We start from the raw sequence: 14,674 nt of genomic DNA on the forward strand, positions 1-14,674 counted from the left end.
ACAAATATGATAAACATGATAAAGTAGACATAACAAAAGCCATAAGAAAATTAATTAGTTTGAGGGTTGGTCTCTCTGACTGGATTGTGTTATAGCTTTATTTTTTTTAACTCTTAATGTTAACTGTATTATGAACTATGAACCATTGTGTTATTAAATGTAATTCAACTCAGAATTTTGTCATAATTTTTTAGCAGCAGCGTCTGGACAGGACTTTTATTTTGGTCTTGCTGTATGACGTCATAAGGCTGCGCCGCTCTCCTGCATCTGTTGTGATCATAGACAGTATATAAACTGGACACAGCGACCCCATAGGTTTCAACGGAGAGAAGTTGAAGCACATAAGGAGCAGTCATTTCCTGATTGCCAGGCGTACTGCGCAGACTCAAACTGAGCTTGACGACGGGGATGTGACGTGAGCAGCCTGCCTGACAGTTGTAAGTTTTCTAGCAGCTGTGCCTGACGAAATCGGAACCATTCCCTTCCGAATCTTGCAGAGACGGAGAGTGTGAGAAGGAGCTGTCCATGAGCTAGGAGCAGGAGCAACGTCATGACTCTCTATGGGCTTCTCCTTTGACTTTATGCCTCCGCGTCCCCCAAATTGCCCGCGAGCTTCTCTTCCTGTCTCTACGGTAATTTCCAGAGAGTCGCGTGGTTTTGACGCAATCGTTAGCCTACTTTTACAAAAACTGCTTCTACGGGGGCATAACGTAAGATACAAGGTAATGGAGCCTTTTATACATTGTCGTGTTTCTTTAGAAATAAATAATGGACAAATGGAGTCTTTAAACGCCTCAGATGTAAAGTTATTCGCTGTCAAAGTGACGCCAAAATGAATGGAAGTCAATGGGATGCTAACAGCAGGTGAAGGCTTGTTAGCCAATGGCGGCTCCCGGGGGTACCTTCAAACTAATACGAAACGCTTACCCACTGGTTGTGATTCGGCTGAAGAAAGGTTTGCTTTGAGAATTGTGATAGTGTTTAACCCGATAGAAACAGTTCAAAAGTCTTCAAAGTTTCACAAAGGAACGCCGATTTAATTATTTGTTATTAAATTTACCATTTCATTGCTTTATCTAACATTTATCAACGTTGTGTGAGCAAAGTAACAAAAGATTCATGAGTGACATTAAAGGTAAGTCTCATTTCGCTCCTTATATCTTTAATCAGTTTATCATTAACATGAATTCAGTCACTGGCAAACAAACAAACTGAGCTTTTTGAAAATCAGAGTCATTTGAACCAATTGACTTGCAACAAATGATTAAGTTATTCGAAGTGCTCTATTTCTATCCCAATTTCTACAAATCATTAAATAGCTACTTAAGTTAAAATGCCTAAGATATATAGTGTCTATACAATTTGAATTATTTTATTAGTTTGTAGTGTTAGTTTCAAGTGTGTGTGTGGTTTTTTTTTTTATTTATTTTTTTGTTTTTTTATGTCTAATCACGGGCCGTATTCACAAAACATCTTAAGGCAAAAAGTAGCTCATAACTTGCCAATTTAGGATAAACTCTTAAAAACAATGCGTGTGTCAGCCCTAATTTTAGCTCTAAGAGGGCCGGTCAGGGATAATAGCCTCGGGCCTGTAGCACCGAGCCCAAAACCACACTGCGTTTATACTGTTGGGCCTGAAGCTCTGCAGCGCTTTACTAAAACACACCTGTCTGGAACAACAATCCGTGTATCATTCGTTCAATCGTTTTTTGATTTAATATTGAAAGTAGAAAAAATGAGAAAACAGTTCCTTTTTCGATTTTTCATTTTTTCCAAAAAACGAAAAACAAGAATTCAGCTTGATTTTTCGTTTTTCGTTCTGAGGTAGCAAAATTAATAAACAGCTGGAAAATTCGATTTCTACACGTGGGCGGGAATGAAACGCCCCTTTCCTCTGATTTGTCAGCCGAAGATCAAACTGTCATCAGTTCTTCCTCAGTTCTGCACTGCAGAATAAGACTCCTCCGTTGTGTGGATTCTTAACGCGTTTATTGCAGCTTTTTCATGTTTTCCATCAACGAGACTAATGAATGGCTCGACACAACCCGTACTGGGGAATAGACTAGACGGGGCTTTCTTCTTTGTAGACCAGAGTTCTCAAGTGCCAGGGGTTTGCTATTTTCATATTTTCCGAACTGTACTTTTTTTTATCATGAACCACGCTGAGTTTTATTCCTAAGTGACTATATAATACATTTTACTTCAAATAATCTAAATGTTGACTTTGAAAAGTAGGCGCGTCCGAAGGCTATTCACTCTATTTTGGTTCATTTTTGGTGTGCGCCAGAAAGATGTTCAAGGAGACTGAGACGCACTAAAGTAGAAATCATGTTGTTTTCTTTATTTTTCAAAGGCATGACATTTTGTAGTCATTTTGAATGTACACAAATAAAAATATAATTTTTTTACTGTTTCGAATGACAGAGTAACGAATAACGAAGTTATTTCCCCTGCTGAGCAACAAATCCAAGTGATGGCGCCGACGCATCGCTCGCTCTCACAACATAGGCTATTATCAGTTCACTTCTGGCATTGCTAACTTGACATCGCAGCCTGTTCATTATTAAAATAAAACACAGTCAACCAAATATATAAAAAGTTATTCTGCTTAATTTAATTCGTCTGTTGTTGTACAATATAAAGGCTGTGCCGCACAGCAGTTATTCCAAACTCATTTCCCATGCTGTGAAGATGATGATTTAGCCTATACGTGTAGGCCTATATTGGGACTCGACTGAAGTTTAAAGCCTTCTTTACAGTTAGCATCCAAATTTTGCATTGCAAATATGGAAACTTGGGACCGAGATGCGCGAAACCAACGTCGGTACAGTTTCAGTTTCGATTCAAATAGCCTAAATTTGTTTAGGCTTGGCGTTTAAAATAGGCTAAATGTTGTTTATAATAAAGGACACAATAGGCTATTATTATAAGCTATTAGGTTATATTTTTATTATACGTGGCTACTTATTTTTTATTCTTGTTGTTTTCTGAATACCATTCATTTAAGGATTTGACATAGGCAAATGTCAAAGGGGAAGTAATGGTAAGGGGAAGTAAAATACGCATAGAAATAGCCTATATGTTATTAATAGTGTTTATAATGTTAATGTTGAATTTTATTTACCGGTCTTTTTCTGAATAGGCTAATAATAAAATGCGTTTGTTTCCCTCTCAACATGACCCAGTGCACTGCGCACAAGCGCACATCTTTGAGATATAAATTAATAAATTTTAATAAAACACAATAAGGCCTACATTATAAAACTCAGAAGAGTATGTATTTTAATATCTATGTTGTTCTCTGTTCTCCGGTTGTTAGATAGTCAGTCTGAATGACAGTTCATGCGTTTATGTTAATATAGCCTAGGCTTAGGCTATATATAGTCAATGCATTATTCTTTTCTTTTTCTATAAGTGTTAAAATATTTAATTTACAACTAATTATATTGATTATCTATATCTACATTTATTATTTAAAAAAAATTACTGGGCGATCGAGGGCGACCATGTTAGGCTAACAGCCGTCATTTACCCTGCATACCGAGCTGATGCAAAGCATAAAGTTAGGTGAATTTAAATCTACACAGAAGAAAGCCCTGTCTAGTTTATTTCCCAGTACGGGTTGTGTCGAACCATTCGTTAGTCTGGTTATTTGATGAAAAAAATATTAAATGTAGTTGCAATAAACGCCTTAAGAATCCACACAACGGAGGACTCTTATTCTGCAGTGCAGAACTGAGGAAGAACTGATGACGGGACAGTTTGATCTTCGGCTGACAAATCAGAGGAAAGGGGCGTTTCATTCCCGCCCACGTGTAGAAATCTAATTTTCCAGCTGTTTATTAATTTTGCTACCTCAGAACGAAAAACGAAAAATCAAGCTGAATTCTTGTTTTTCGTTTTTTGGAAAAAATGAAAAATCGAAAAAGGAACTGTTTTCTCATTTTTCTACTTTCAATATTAAATCAAAAAACGATTGAACGAATGATACACGGATTAACAACGTCACACAAACCCAACATTTCACCAAAAAATTACAAAGAAATCACTGGAAACTAGCAAGATCGTAAAACAAACATGATAATAGTGTCAGTTTGTTGACATTTTTGTTTTATAAAAGATTTAAAACCCAAGCATCGATGTTTTACTACATTTTTACACTAATAAATGATACATTGATCATAATGAATTAATTAGTGTCAAGATTGCACATTAGTCACACAGAAATAAAGTGGTGTTTATCGTTATTTCACAAAAGGAGGACACGCGTACTTATTCAGTCTCGTCTGTTTCTGTTTATTTGTAGTCACAGGACAGTATATTTACCTCACATTTAGAAAGAATGATAATTTCTACAAATTTTTCACCAAAAATACGACCTGAGGAGCTTTAGCACTTTCTTCAGGGGCCCGCTTTTGGACCAAGGTATCCGGCGGGCCCAAAAAACCCTGGCCGTTGGCTCCAAGGAGGCCCGCTCAAGCCCTGGAAGTGACAGTGGACATATTTACCTTCCCTCAGTTCCTAAAGGGAGCTGAGACATGAGGAAAGGAAATGAGGAAACATATATTCTCCCCTTTATCCCCGGCCGAGAGTGAGGAGTCAGGCTGGCGTTGGGATGCAGAAAACTATCGAGGTAACTAGGCGAGTCGGCTGTGTGTATATCTCCTCTCGAGATGATTAGATAGACCGTTTGAATGTGCTCCTCCCGAACTTTCTTTATAAAACATAATTTGTCGCTTGAAGTCTGCAATCTCTTGAGATACAATGTAAGAGGCTAACATTTTGCTAATCATATACTAGTTTAATTAGTGACGCTTAACCTACATTTTAAAACCTTTTATTTGAATAAAAATATTGAAAAAAATCTACATGTATATCACTTTTAGTTTAGACCACAGCCTTACCTCCTAAAGAACTAATGAGCAACAACAAAATTTTTCAAATAGAAATGTTTTATTTCAAATTACAAATTAGGCCTATGCAAGAAGGAATATAGCCTACGTACACAAAGTCCTGTAAAATTAAACGAATAAATATGCCAAATAATATAAATAAAAATTACATAAACAAAAATATACATAGGTTTTAAAAGTAAATTAACTATTAGGCCAGAAATTTGATAAGTGAACTTTTGCATAACGCACACGATTAAAATTTAAATGGGCTTATATCCATTGTACACACAAACTGCTGTAAAATTAAATGAATAAATGGGCCTAATAATATTTATATAAATAAATATTATTTACTATTATTATTATTAAATATTATTAAAATTTATATAAACAAAAAAAAAATATATATATACATAAACGTTTTAAAAGTAAATTAACTAGGCCTATTAGGCCAAAATTCTTATAACTGAACTTTTGCGCAGTGTGCGTGGTGTGAGCGGAGCGAAATTGGAGCGGGAAACCGACGCTCTGTCCTTCTAAAAATGCCGCTCTGCGCTCTGTCCAAGATCCGCCCGCTCGCTCCCGCTCCACTCCCACTCCACTCCGCTCACATGCTCTGCAACAAATAATTTTTAAAATCTTAATATTGATAATGCAACATGATACCTCGTTCTACAATATTCTCAAACTGAGAATTACAGCGACTGAGGTCTTCCTGGTTCAGTCCTTCAGAGGCTTGTAGGGATAGTGTCCTCCTCAGCCATTAAACGCTAGAATGAGACGGTCTAGTAAGAGCGCATGTTTACGTCACACATGTTCCCGCCCCAGCGGTCATGACACGAAAATACTATTAACTTTGTATTACAAATCTTTATATTGACTGGCTTTCTGTGAAAGCACTGCAGTGAATGACAGCCATCTGCGGTCTTCCAGTGGCTTACATTATTGGCAGATTAGTGTTAGTCATTAATTCACAGCAAAACAAAGGATAACATCTATGCTTTCATGTTCAAATACATTATTTACTCAGTACAGTCTCATTTTCCGTCTTTTTTATTTTCATGAATTTAAATGTGTGCAAAGGATTGTGGGTGATTTAAGGCCAGGAAGGATACGTCTGATGCATCCTTCAAAACAGGCTGAATGAAGAACGTGAAACAAAGGCCGCCTTCTAAGAATCCTTCAAATTGAGATGGCCTTCAGTGACGTCTGATGACGTGAGATGCACCCTTTGAGAAACACCGTCTATCACTGACAGAGACCTCTCCCCATCGGCCAATCACTGTGGTCATAGTTAGTAAGCGTGTAGAGGTCAGCAGCTTTAGTAGTTTTAATAGAAAACCCTTAACTAAGAACTTTTACTGCCATTTAGGAGAACTCTTAGTGGTTGGATAAAATGTTTTATGAATACGGCCCCAGGTCATTTAAGTCCATTTACTCTCTCTATCTCTGACTGACTCTCTTACCAGTGAACTGAACTACTGAACTAGATCTGATTGAGACACAGAGATTTAGAGATTTAGTTTAGAGTGTTTTTCTTTCTGTTAATTATTCTCATCTTAAACAGGACAGAGCATCCAAACAAACAGGAAAACTCTTGAGGAAGTGACTGAGATCCATGTGACACACTATGATACAGATGGCGTTTTTTAAAGAGGAGAGTGAAGAAGTGAAGATTGAAGAAACATTCAAAGTAAAACATGAAGATACTGAGGAACAAACAAAGATGCCGTTTATTAAAGAGGAGAGTGAAGAAGTGAAGATTGAAGAAACATTCAAAGTAAAACATGAAGATACTGAGGAACAAACAAAGATGTTGTTTATTAAAGAGGAGAGTAAAGAGGTGAAGATTCAAGAAGCATTCAGCGTGAAACAAGAAGAAACTGAAGAACAAACAGGTTGGTTTCATTCTCAAAGCTGAACTCAGTTGTCCAGCTCTTCAGAAATTAATCATTTTTCTTTAATATTTTGTATTTTAAGGGGAATTTTACTAAATATCCCCTAAATGTTTAGTAAATATACTACATATTTACCTTTAAATCATGCACCATTTATCATCTGCAATACCAAGGTGTAACCACTAGATGGATGTATAGCCTTATATGTAGAGTTGTCAAAACTTCCAACTTCGGTACTGAAATTAAAAAAATTGTGACGTTACCAGTATTTCCCTCTAGCATTTTGAGCGCTGTTGAGTGGATTCTTAAACACCTCTGATTGGACATTATGCTGACGCACTTAACGTATATGTCTGTGATTGGCTACAGTGACATTTTTGACGCTCTTCATCGAGCGCTTGCACAGATACACACAGGAGCACTTGAAAGTGGCGTCTATCAGCGGATATTTTAGGTATCCGCTGATAGGTGCCTGATTTTAAATGCAACCTCATTTAGGGATTTTCCTTTGTGTTTTATATAATGACCACTAGAAGGTGCTCTAGGCATATCTTCCTTTATTGCTTTTCCCTGAAGAGAAATACTGTAGAAAACGAAAGTAAAAGCGACGCACGTTCGTTGTGTTTTACTGTGGAATGAGAGTAGTGTGGGGTGCCCCCCTAATATAATGGTTGGGGAAACACTGGTATGTTGCATAGATTTAATCATCTGCTGTGCCAGTCTAATAATATTATTTATTATCAACATTTGTTTAAAAAATGCCACAATTGCTGTTAACTGTCTATGATGCAGAATTGTCTCTCTAATTTGCTTTGGTCTGAGCGCTGTCATGTTTCGGCTTACATTCAACTTTGTTTGTTTTGAGTGCCAGTTGTAATGATTGTGTGATGATGAAATTGTGATGATTATTATTTTGGTTAGTACTTTCAAGCGCGCTGTGCTGATTGCTTGTTAAATTTCTGATCAAAGGTAACTTTTGGGGTACTATAGAAAGGGACTCAGTAAGCTAGGCTGATATTAGGCTGAGTTTACTTTTCCCCGATGAGGGAATAGGGGTGAGAGGGCCAAGGTTCAAGAGTCAAGGTTCAGTACTGTATTCTCACCTGGGGGAGACAAAACACACCCCTAATGGGCCTATCAAGGTGAATGTGACCATGAAGAACTACCAGAAAGAATGTGAGGAGAACAAAATAATGGTATTTGTTTGTATTTTATTTAAAACATAATGAAATAATAATTTAAAAATTAAAATATAAATAATGTAGGTCAAAGGCAGATTATTGAGCACACTGATCTAAACCTAGAGACTTGAACTTGTCACACACCTTTTGTGTCAATTCTGCAAACAGATCATTCCAGGGCTCTCAAGTTTTACCAAAAGCTTGGAGTGAGATCACATGCGGTTAGGGGAGGAGCCCTAATGAAGCCCCGTCCCCATATGCCCCCCCCCCCCCCCATTTTAAACGTGCTTTGCATTTTAAACGTGTCTAGTCAAAATGGTATAATTATTTATTGTGTGGTGCATGGGACATTGTGAACACATGACATACTAGAGTATTATTAAGGTGTGTGTGTGTGTGTGTGTGTGTGTGTGTGTGTGTGTGTGTGTGTGTGTGTGTGTGTGTGTGTGTGTGTGTGTGTGTGTGTGTGTGTGTGTACACAAGAGTACACACTCCAGCTTATGAAATGTGTTTTGTGTTTGAAAAATACAAATGCAATGGCAATGATTAATGTATGTTTTGACACGATATAAAATATTACCCAGAGCACTCTGCTTTAATACAAGTAGCCTTTATGTAACTAGAAAGACTATTAATACAGCATAATATATAATTTAAAATAAAATAAAATAAACAAATTTAAATGTATTTAAAATAAAATGAAGAAATACATCTTCATTCCTTCCCATAACCACTAACATTCCCTTAGTTTAAGATAACGTAAGTTAGCCAAACTGAGCCAAAGCTTCTGGCCTGGTTGCAGAGTAGTTGTAGAGTTTTTGACTGCATCAATAATAATGTAAACGATGGGCTATATATTAAATGTTCTAGCCTAAAAATGTTAGACGAGCTTTCTTCCAACTTACCTTCTCCATCACGACGTGTGTTCACGCCTTTTACTGTCTATGGTTCACGCGATGTTGTTGGTTACCTAGTAACGAACGTACGGTGGCCGAGAATGTTCTGTCAACTTCAGTGTGTTCGCGCATCTGTGTTGCCTTGTAACGAACGCAATCTGCCGAGATACATGCTGGCGGCAGGAAACTTCACTTTGTGTGCCTGCGCCTCGTACAACGTTATATATAAAGCTCGCAGTCGCAGGACAACTTGGTTGGCATTGCCTTTTCAGCGTGAGAAATACACGGTGTGGCGTGTGAGCGTGTGAACTGGTTTAATTGCGTGTGTCTCACGCCCAATGCGTGAGACTTGAGAACCCTGTCGTTCAAATGTAGTCAACCATACCTAAACACTGGTCTAAACATTCTTATGCCGTAACATTCATCATGCTGCACTTTTTTATTAAATTATATATTATAGAATATAATTTACACCCTTGTTTCGTACAACCTTTGGATGTAATGAAAAGCTGCCTAATTGGCTGTGTATAAATCATGCATCATACTGTGTATATATTATATTCAACATGTCACTTGATTTCACATATTTCATTCTGACAACATAGTTTATGAAAAGCCCAATAAGTAAAATGTGTATAAGCTTATGTAACAACAACACGTTAACTAATGTAAGAAAGAATACATTTCTTATTCATCCGAAAAGATACCCTCCTCATCCAGTTGCATAAACATAGCCATTATGTTAAGACTGTGTCTTAATAACTAGTATGATCAACTAGAAGTTAGTTAGTTAGGGGTAATCAGTCTTACTGTTCGGTGTCAAATTATACCAATCTACATTTTTATGTTACTGACTTTAAAAAGTTATTAACCGTTTTAAAGAATAAAATTGGATGACTAACTTTAAGACTAGTCTTAACAGTTTATGCAAATGGCCACGGAGTAATTTCTTCTGAGGTAAGTTCAAGGCTCATTCCTCTCACAGCGCGTCTTCCAAAAACAATGAAAAGCAGAGGAATCTGATGAAGCTTGATGCTTTGTTTATTGAGTTCAAAAGTAACAACACTCAAATGTATGTGGCTTTTAAGCAAAACAACGACCAGAGTTTGAGTGCTGTAACTGCTTGTATGTCCTTAAATTTCCTAAATGTAAATGAGAGTAAGACTGAGGAAATTATGTTCGGGCCTGTAGCTGTTTCTGGCAACACATACCAAGTGTTGGGTAACCTGGCCTCATACGTCAAGCCTCTGTCAAACATTTGGGTGTTGTTTTTGATTCTGCTTTGATATTTGATGAGCAGGTAAATGCACAAGTTAAATCTAGTTTCTTTCAGCTAAGACTCCTTGCTAAGGTTAAGAGCTTTTTAACATTTGCTGAGTTCGAGAGAGTTATACATGCTTTTATTGATTGGCAGAACGTATGCAAAACACTGGCACCCGCCATTTTTGGAAAGCCATGGAAACGTACAGCTGATTGCGTATAGGATCTAGCATACATGTTATTAGTTTTGAACTTTTACTTGTCTAAATGTTTTGATGTCTGTTGCTTTGTGGCATTAAACTGGGATTAACTTTAATGTCTTTTTTCGGTTTAGACCTGGTGCCGTTTAAAGAGGAGAGTCAAGATCTGAATGAAATGAAAGAGAAAGATCAGTTCAAGACATTTCACGATGTCATAACTGAAGAAAAATATTTTAGGAGCTCTCAGACTGAAAAAACGTCCTCACAAAAAAGGGCTCAAAAGACAGGGACTATGGGTAATTTCACCTGCCAACTGTGTGGACTAAGATTCAATAAGCCTGGAAAGCTTGAAGCCCACATGAGAGTTCACACTGGGAGGAAGCTTTACCCCTGCCAACAGTGTGGATTCATTTTCAATCAACAAGGAAACCTCAAAGTCCACATGAGAGTTCACACTGGAGAGAAGCCTTACACCTGCTCTCAGTGTGGAAAGAGTTTCAATCGAAATGGAAACCTTAAAAACCACATGAGAATTCACACTGAAGAGAGACCTTACACCTGCCAACAGTGTGGAGCGAGTTTCATTCAGAAAAAAAATCTTAATTACCACATGAGAGTTCACACTGGAGAGAAGCCTTTTACTTGCACATTGTGTGGAAACAGTTTCAGACAAAAAGGAAACCTCAATAAACACATGAGAGTTCACACTGGAGAGAAACCTTTCACATGCCCCAGTGTGGACAGAGTTTCAATCAAGACGGGAACCTTAAAGTCCATATGAGAATTCATTCTGGGGAGAAGCAGAAGTAAAGTAAAAAGAAGAAAAAGAAGGAAAAATGTGTACATTTCTAAAGTTGTTTAGATGTAAAACTGAGTTAGAAGATGTACATAAGCCCTTGATGTATGTACGTTAGTGTTTATGCAAACGCAAGTACAGTAGGTAGTCAACCAGAATGCCTATTACTGCCGCAGCAAAAATAAACCAGTCACATTTCAAAGTCATTTGCGAAATGAGCGCCAGGTGGCGCAAAGGGATATTGTGCAAAACTGCAGCAATTGGCGCATTTTGAAATGTAAGTTCAAGTTGAAATGTCTCTCTCCCCCTCTCCTATTCCTGTGATGAAAAGGATGCAAACAGTATAGGTCAACTTGTCAAAAACCTGAAAGAATCTGATATCTTAACACAAGTTTCTTCCCCAAATGTTTTTTTTTTTACTCTTCTTTCTACTCTCTTCTTTATACTAAAAAATTCTGCACTTCTGCACTTTATTATTCAAGGCCATTATGCACTTTGTTTGATGATTGAATGATAGTGAAATGGTAGTAGACACATAACAAGATGCTGTAAATATTCTGGTATAATATTGGTTGCTTACAAATTATAATTGCTGGTGTATGACCTGTCCAACTATTGATAAATGTACTACATGTAAGTCGCTTTGGATAAAAGCGTCTGCCAAATGCCCTAAATGTAAATATCAAATGTAAAATAAAGTAGCTTGTTTTTTTGAAAATATTATATTTCATGTAAGTTTCTCTCTCTCTCTCTCTCTCTCTCTCTCTCTCTCTCTCTCTCTCTCTCTCTCTCTCTCTCTCTCTCACTCTCACTCTCACTCTCACACACACACACACACACACACACACACACACACACACACACACACACACACACACACACACACACACACACACACACACACAGGGGTCACCAAACTAAGGCCCGCCACCCCCCTTTGACTGGCCCCCCAGCCCCTCTGCCCCCCACTACTTGAACCGGCCCTATGAGGCATTCCCCAAAAGTCGTCATGGACGGTACGTCATGGTACGGGCGTCACAGTTTGGTGCATACATTCTCATTACACGGAGAATACACGGTATAAAAATAAATAAAACTTGCGTGCAATTTAATTAATGTAATGCGGAACTACTGTTAGATACGCGGATTCTTAGGGACACCTAATCTGTAGCTCCGCTTTAGCTCTGAAGCTCTGAAGCAGGCTGCGGTGTAAAGATTGCAATGCTGGAATATGTTGAGAGAGAGGTGTGGGCGCGATCGAAAAGTCGTAAAGTGTTTACTTATATTTGTGTGTGTGTGTGTGTGTGTGTGTGTGTGTGTGTGTGTGTGTGTGTGTGTGTGGCGCGGCCGAGATCGAACAGTGGAAACATGAAAACATACTCCGTCATTTAGTTTATGCAGGACATCATTCAAACTGCAAAGTGTTTAAGTTACTGTTAATTACATTTTTAAGGAAAACAAATATATTAATCTGAAATGTAGCAGATTGATTTTCAATTAATTCAGGTACAATTACCAAACATATCAAGGTATTTTTATTAATTGAATTAATGAACTAATTATATAAAACTATTGTCAGTGCACTACAAATAAACTGGTTCTATGCCTTTACTTTATTAATAAAACTTATAAAAAAAATACAAGGCTTAAGACATTTATTTTTCTTTTGGTGGTCCAGCCTGAGACATGCACAAGCCTTCTGCATTTTTGTTTTGCTTTTCCCTTCATTGTACCCAACCGTGATGTCTGAACCGAGGTATGAACCGAACCGTGACTTCTGTGTACCGTTCCACCCCTAAAAGAGAGTGCAGAGTTTTCAAAGAACAGTGGACCAACGATTATTTGTGAAGAATAACTTTAAATAAAACAAAGTGTGAAGACTCGATTACAACTTTTGCAAACCACTAGTAAAGATAAACAAATGTGCCAGGAATCAAGTGTTGATATAGTAGGCTAGTCTGGATATAGTAGTGAGGATGGCTGTGCCAGGCTAGTAATCTCTACTACACAATGAGGCCTGCTGGTGGTCATTTTGGTCTGGGTCATACAATTCTATGTAATATAGCTGACCCGGCCCCCCATCACAGTCAGGAACGATAATGTGGCCCCCAGAGAAAAAAGTTTGGTGACCCCTGCTCTATTAGCTATATTAGTGAGGACCTTGGCAGACCTAAGCATTAGTGAGGACCAGGCATTCTAAAGGCCATAGAGACAAACGAATGCCATCGATGACCATTAGGTGGCTCCAGACGCACGAAAATCACTTTAAGACACGCAAACGATAAAATAGAAAACACACACAAGAAAATACACAAACTTGTGAGGTCACGCTGTTGCTAAGTGGAAAGTATAGCCTATTTAAATGCGTATATCATACTATAGACAAAATATTAATTATTCAAAGGTTTTATTAGTATTAAAAAATGTACATAATCAACAACATACGATTTTAAAGCTGTCAATTTAAAAACAAAATAATGTTTTAATTGTAAAGGATAAAGATTGATTGTCTCTTACTGACCATTGATTTAAACCGGTTCCGCCAACGCTACTTCACGACCAATTCGTTCGAGTGAGTAAAAGGTAGCTTAATTCGTACAAATCAACGCTGCAACGCATTCTCACCCCAAATCGTCATATTTCAAAATTTCTTCAATATCCGATGCACAAAGCACCCTTTAGCGTCCATATGAGACGCTTCGGTTATGGGTAGGTTTAGGCGTCATATACTGACGCTTTCGAAATTTCGTCAATATCTGACGTACAAAGCACCCTTAGCGTCAATATGAGACGCTTCGGTTATGGGTAGGTTTAGGTCTGTGGTACTGGGTTATGCGTCTCATATGGACGCTAAAGGGTGCCCTGTGCGTCGGATATTGACGAAATTTCAAAAGCGTCAGTATATGACGCCCTAGGATGCATATACTGACGCTTTCAAAATTTCGTCAATATCCGACGTACAAAGCACCCTTAGCGTCAATATGAGACGCTTCGGTTATGGGTAGGTTTAGGTCTGTGGTACTGGGTTATGCGTCTCATATGGACGCTAAAGGGTGCCCTGTGCGTCGGATATTGACGAAATTTTGAAAGCGTCAGTATATGCATCCTAGGGCGTCATATACTGACGCTTTTGAAATTTCGTCAATATCCGACGCACAGGGCACCCTTTAGCGTCAATAATACGAATTGGGCAACTCGTAAAATATGTACAATACGAATTGAATTAACGTTGCCATGGATACATTAACTGCACCAAGCCATGCATTTCTCTCTAAATTAACCAAAACTTTTAGACAGTATGCGTTTTTTAAAAATCGCATATATAATTACTTATATTATGTTGAAATGAATTTATAACCACCAAGTATATAAATTTCTCTTCTGTGATTTACATGGAATCCTAATATAACGTGTTATATATATATATATATATATATATATATATATATGTATATAAACCAAAAAACTTTACTTATGTTTTATATATATATATTCAAAAATAAGGTAAACAATGAAATATTATTCCAATGTAAAATATGCTTTCTATG

General features: G+C 37.5%; 1 protein-coding gene across 3 annotated transcripts; it reads left to right on the forward strand.

Annotated features, from left to right (window-relative positions):
- The first annotated feature begins 303 nt into the window (after positions 1-303).
- Positions 304-11,840, forward strand: LOC308689639 (uncharacterized protein). Of its 3 annotated transcripts, none has more exons than XM_081363462.1 (3): positions 304-1,139; positions 6,463-6,793; positions 10,465-11,840. In XM_081363462.1, exons 2-3 carry the CDS (start codon positions 6,526-6,528, stop codon positions 11,109-11,111), a joined length of 915 nt encoding a protein of 304 aa, XP_081219588.1. In that variant the 5' UTR covers positions 304-1,139; positions 6,463-6,525; the 3' UTR covers positions 11,112-11,840. The 3 variants fall into 3 exon arrangements, with proteins under 3 accessions (XP_081219588.1, XP_081219589.1, XP_081219590.1); XM_081363463.1 differs by having other exon boundaries at positions 304-1,135; XM_081363464.1 differs by having other exon boundaries at positions 321-437.
- The last annotated feature ends 2,834 nt before the right edge of the window (positions 11,841-14,674 follow it).

Source organism: Scardinius erythrophthalmus, assembly GCF_964197995.2.
Source record: "Scardinius erythrophthalmus genome assembly, chromosome: 4".
Lineage (NCBI taxonomy): Eukaryota > Metazoa > Chordata > Actinopteri > Cypriniformes > Leuciscidae > Scardinius > Scardinius erythrophthalmus.

Bases quoted from the DNA above. Each gene is read 5' to 3' on its own strand.
- LOC308689639 (XM_081363462.1), top strand. From the start codon at position 6,526: ATGATACAGATGGCGTTTTTTAAAGAGGAGAGTGAAGAAGTGAAGATT. The intron at 6,794-10,464 runs GTTGGTTTCATT...TTTTCGGTTTAG, and splicing joins AGAAACTGAAGAACAAACAG to ACCTGGTGCCGTTTAAAGAG.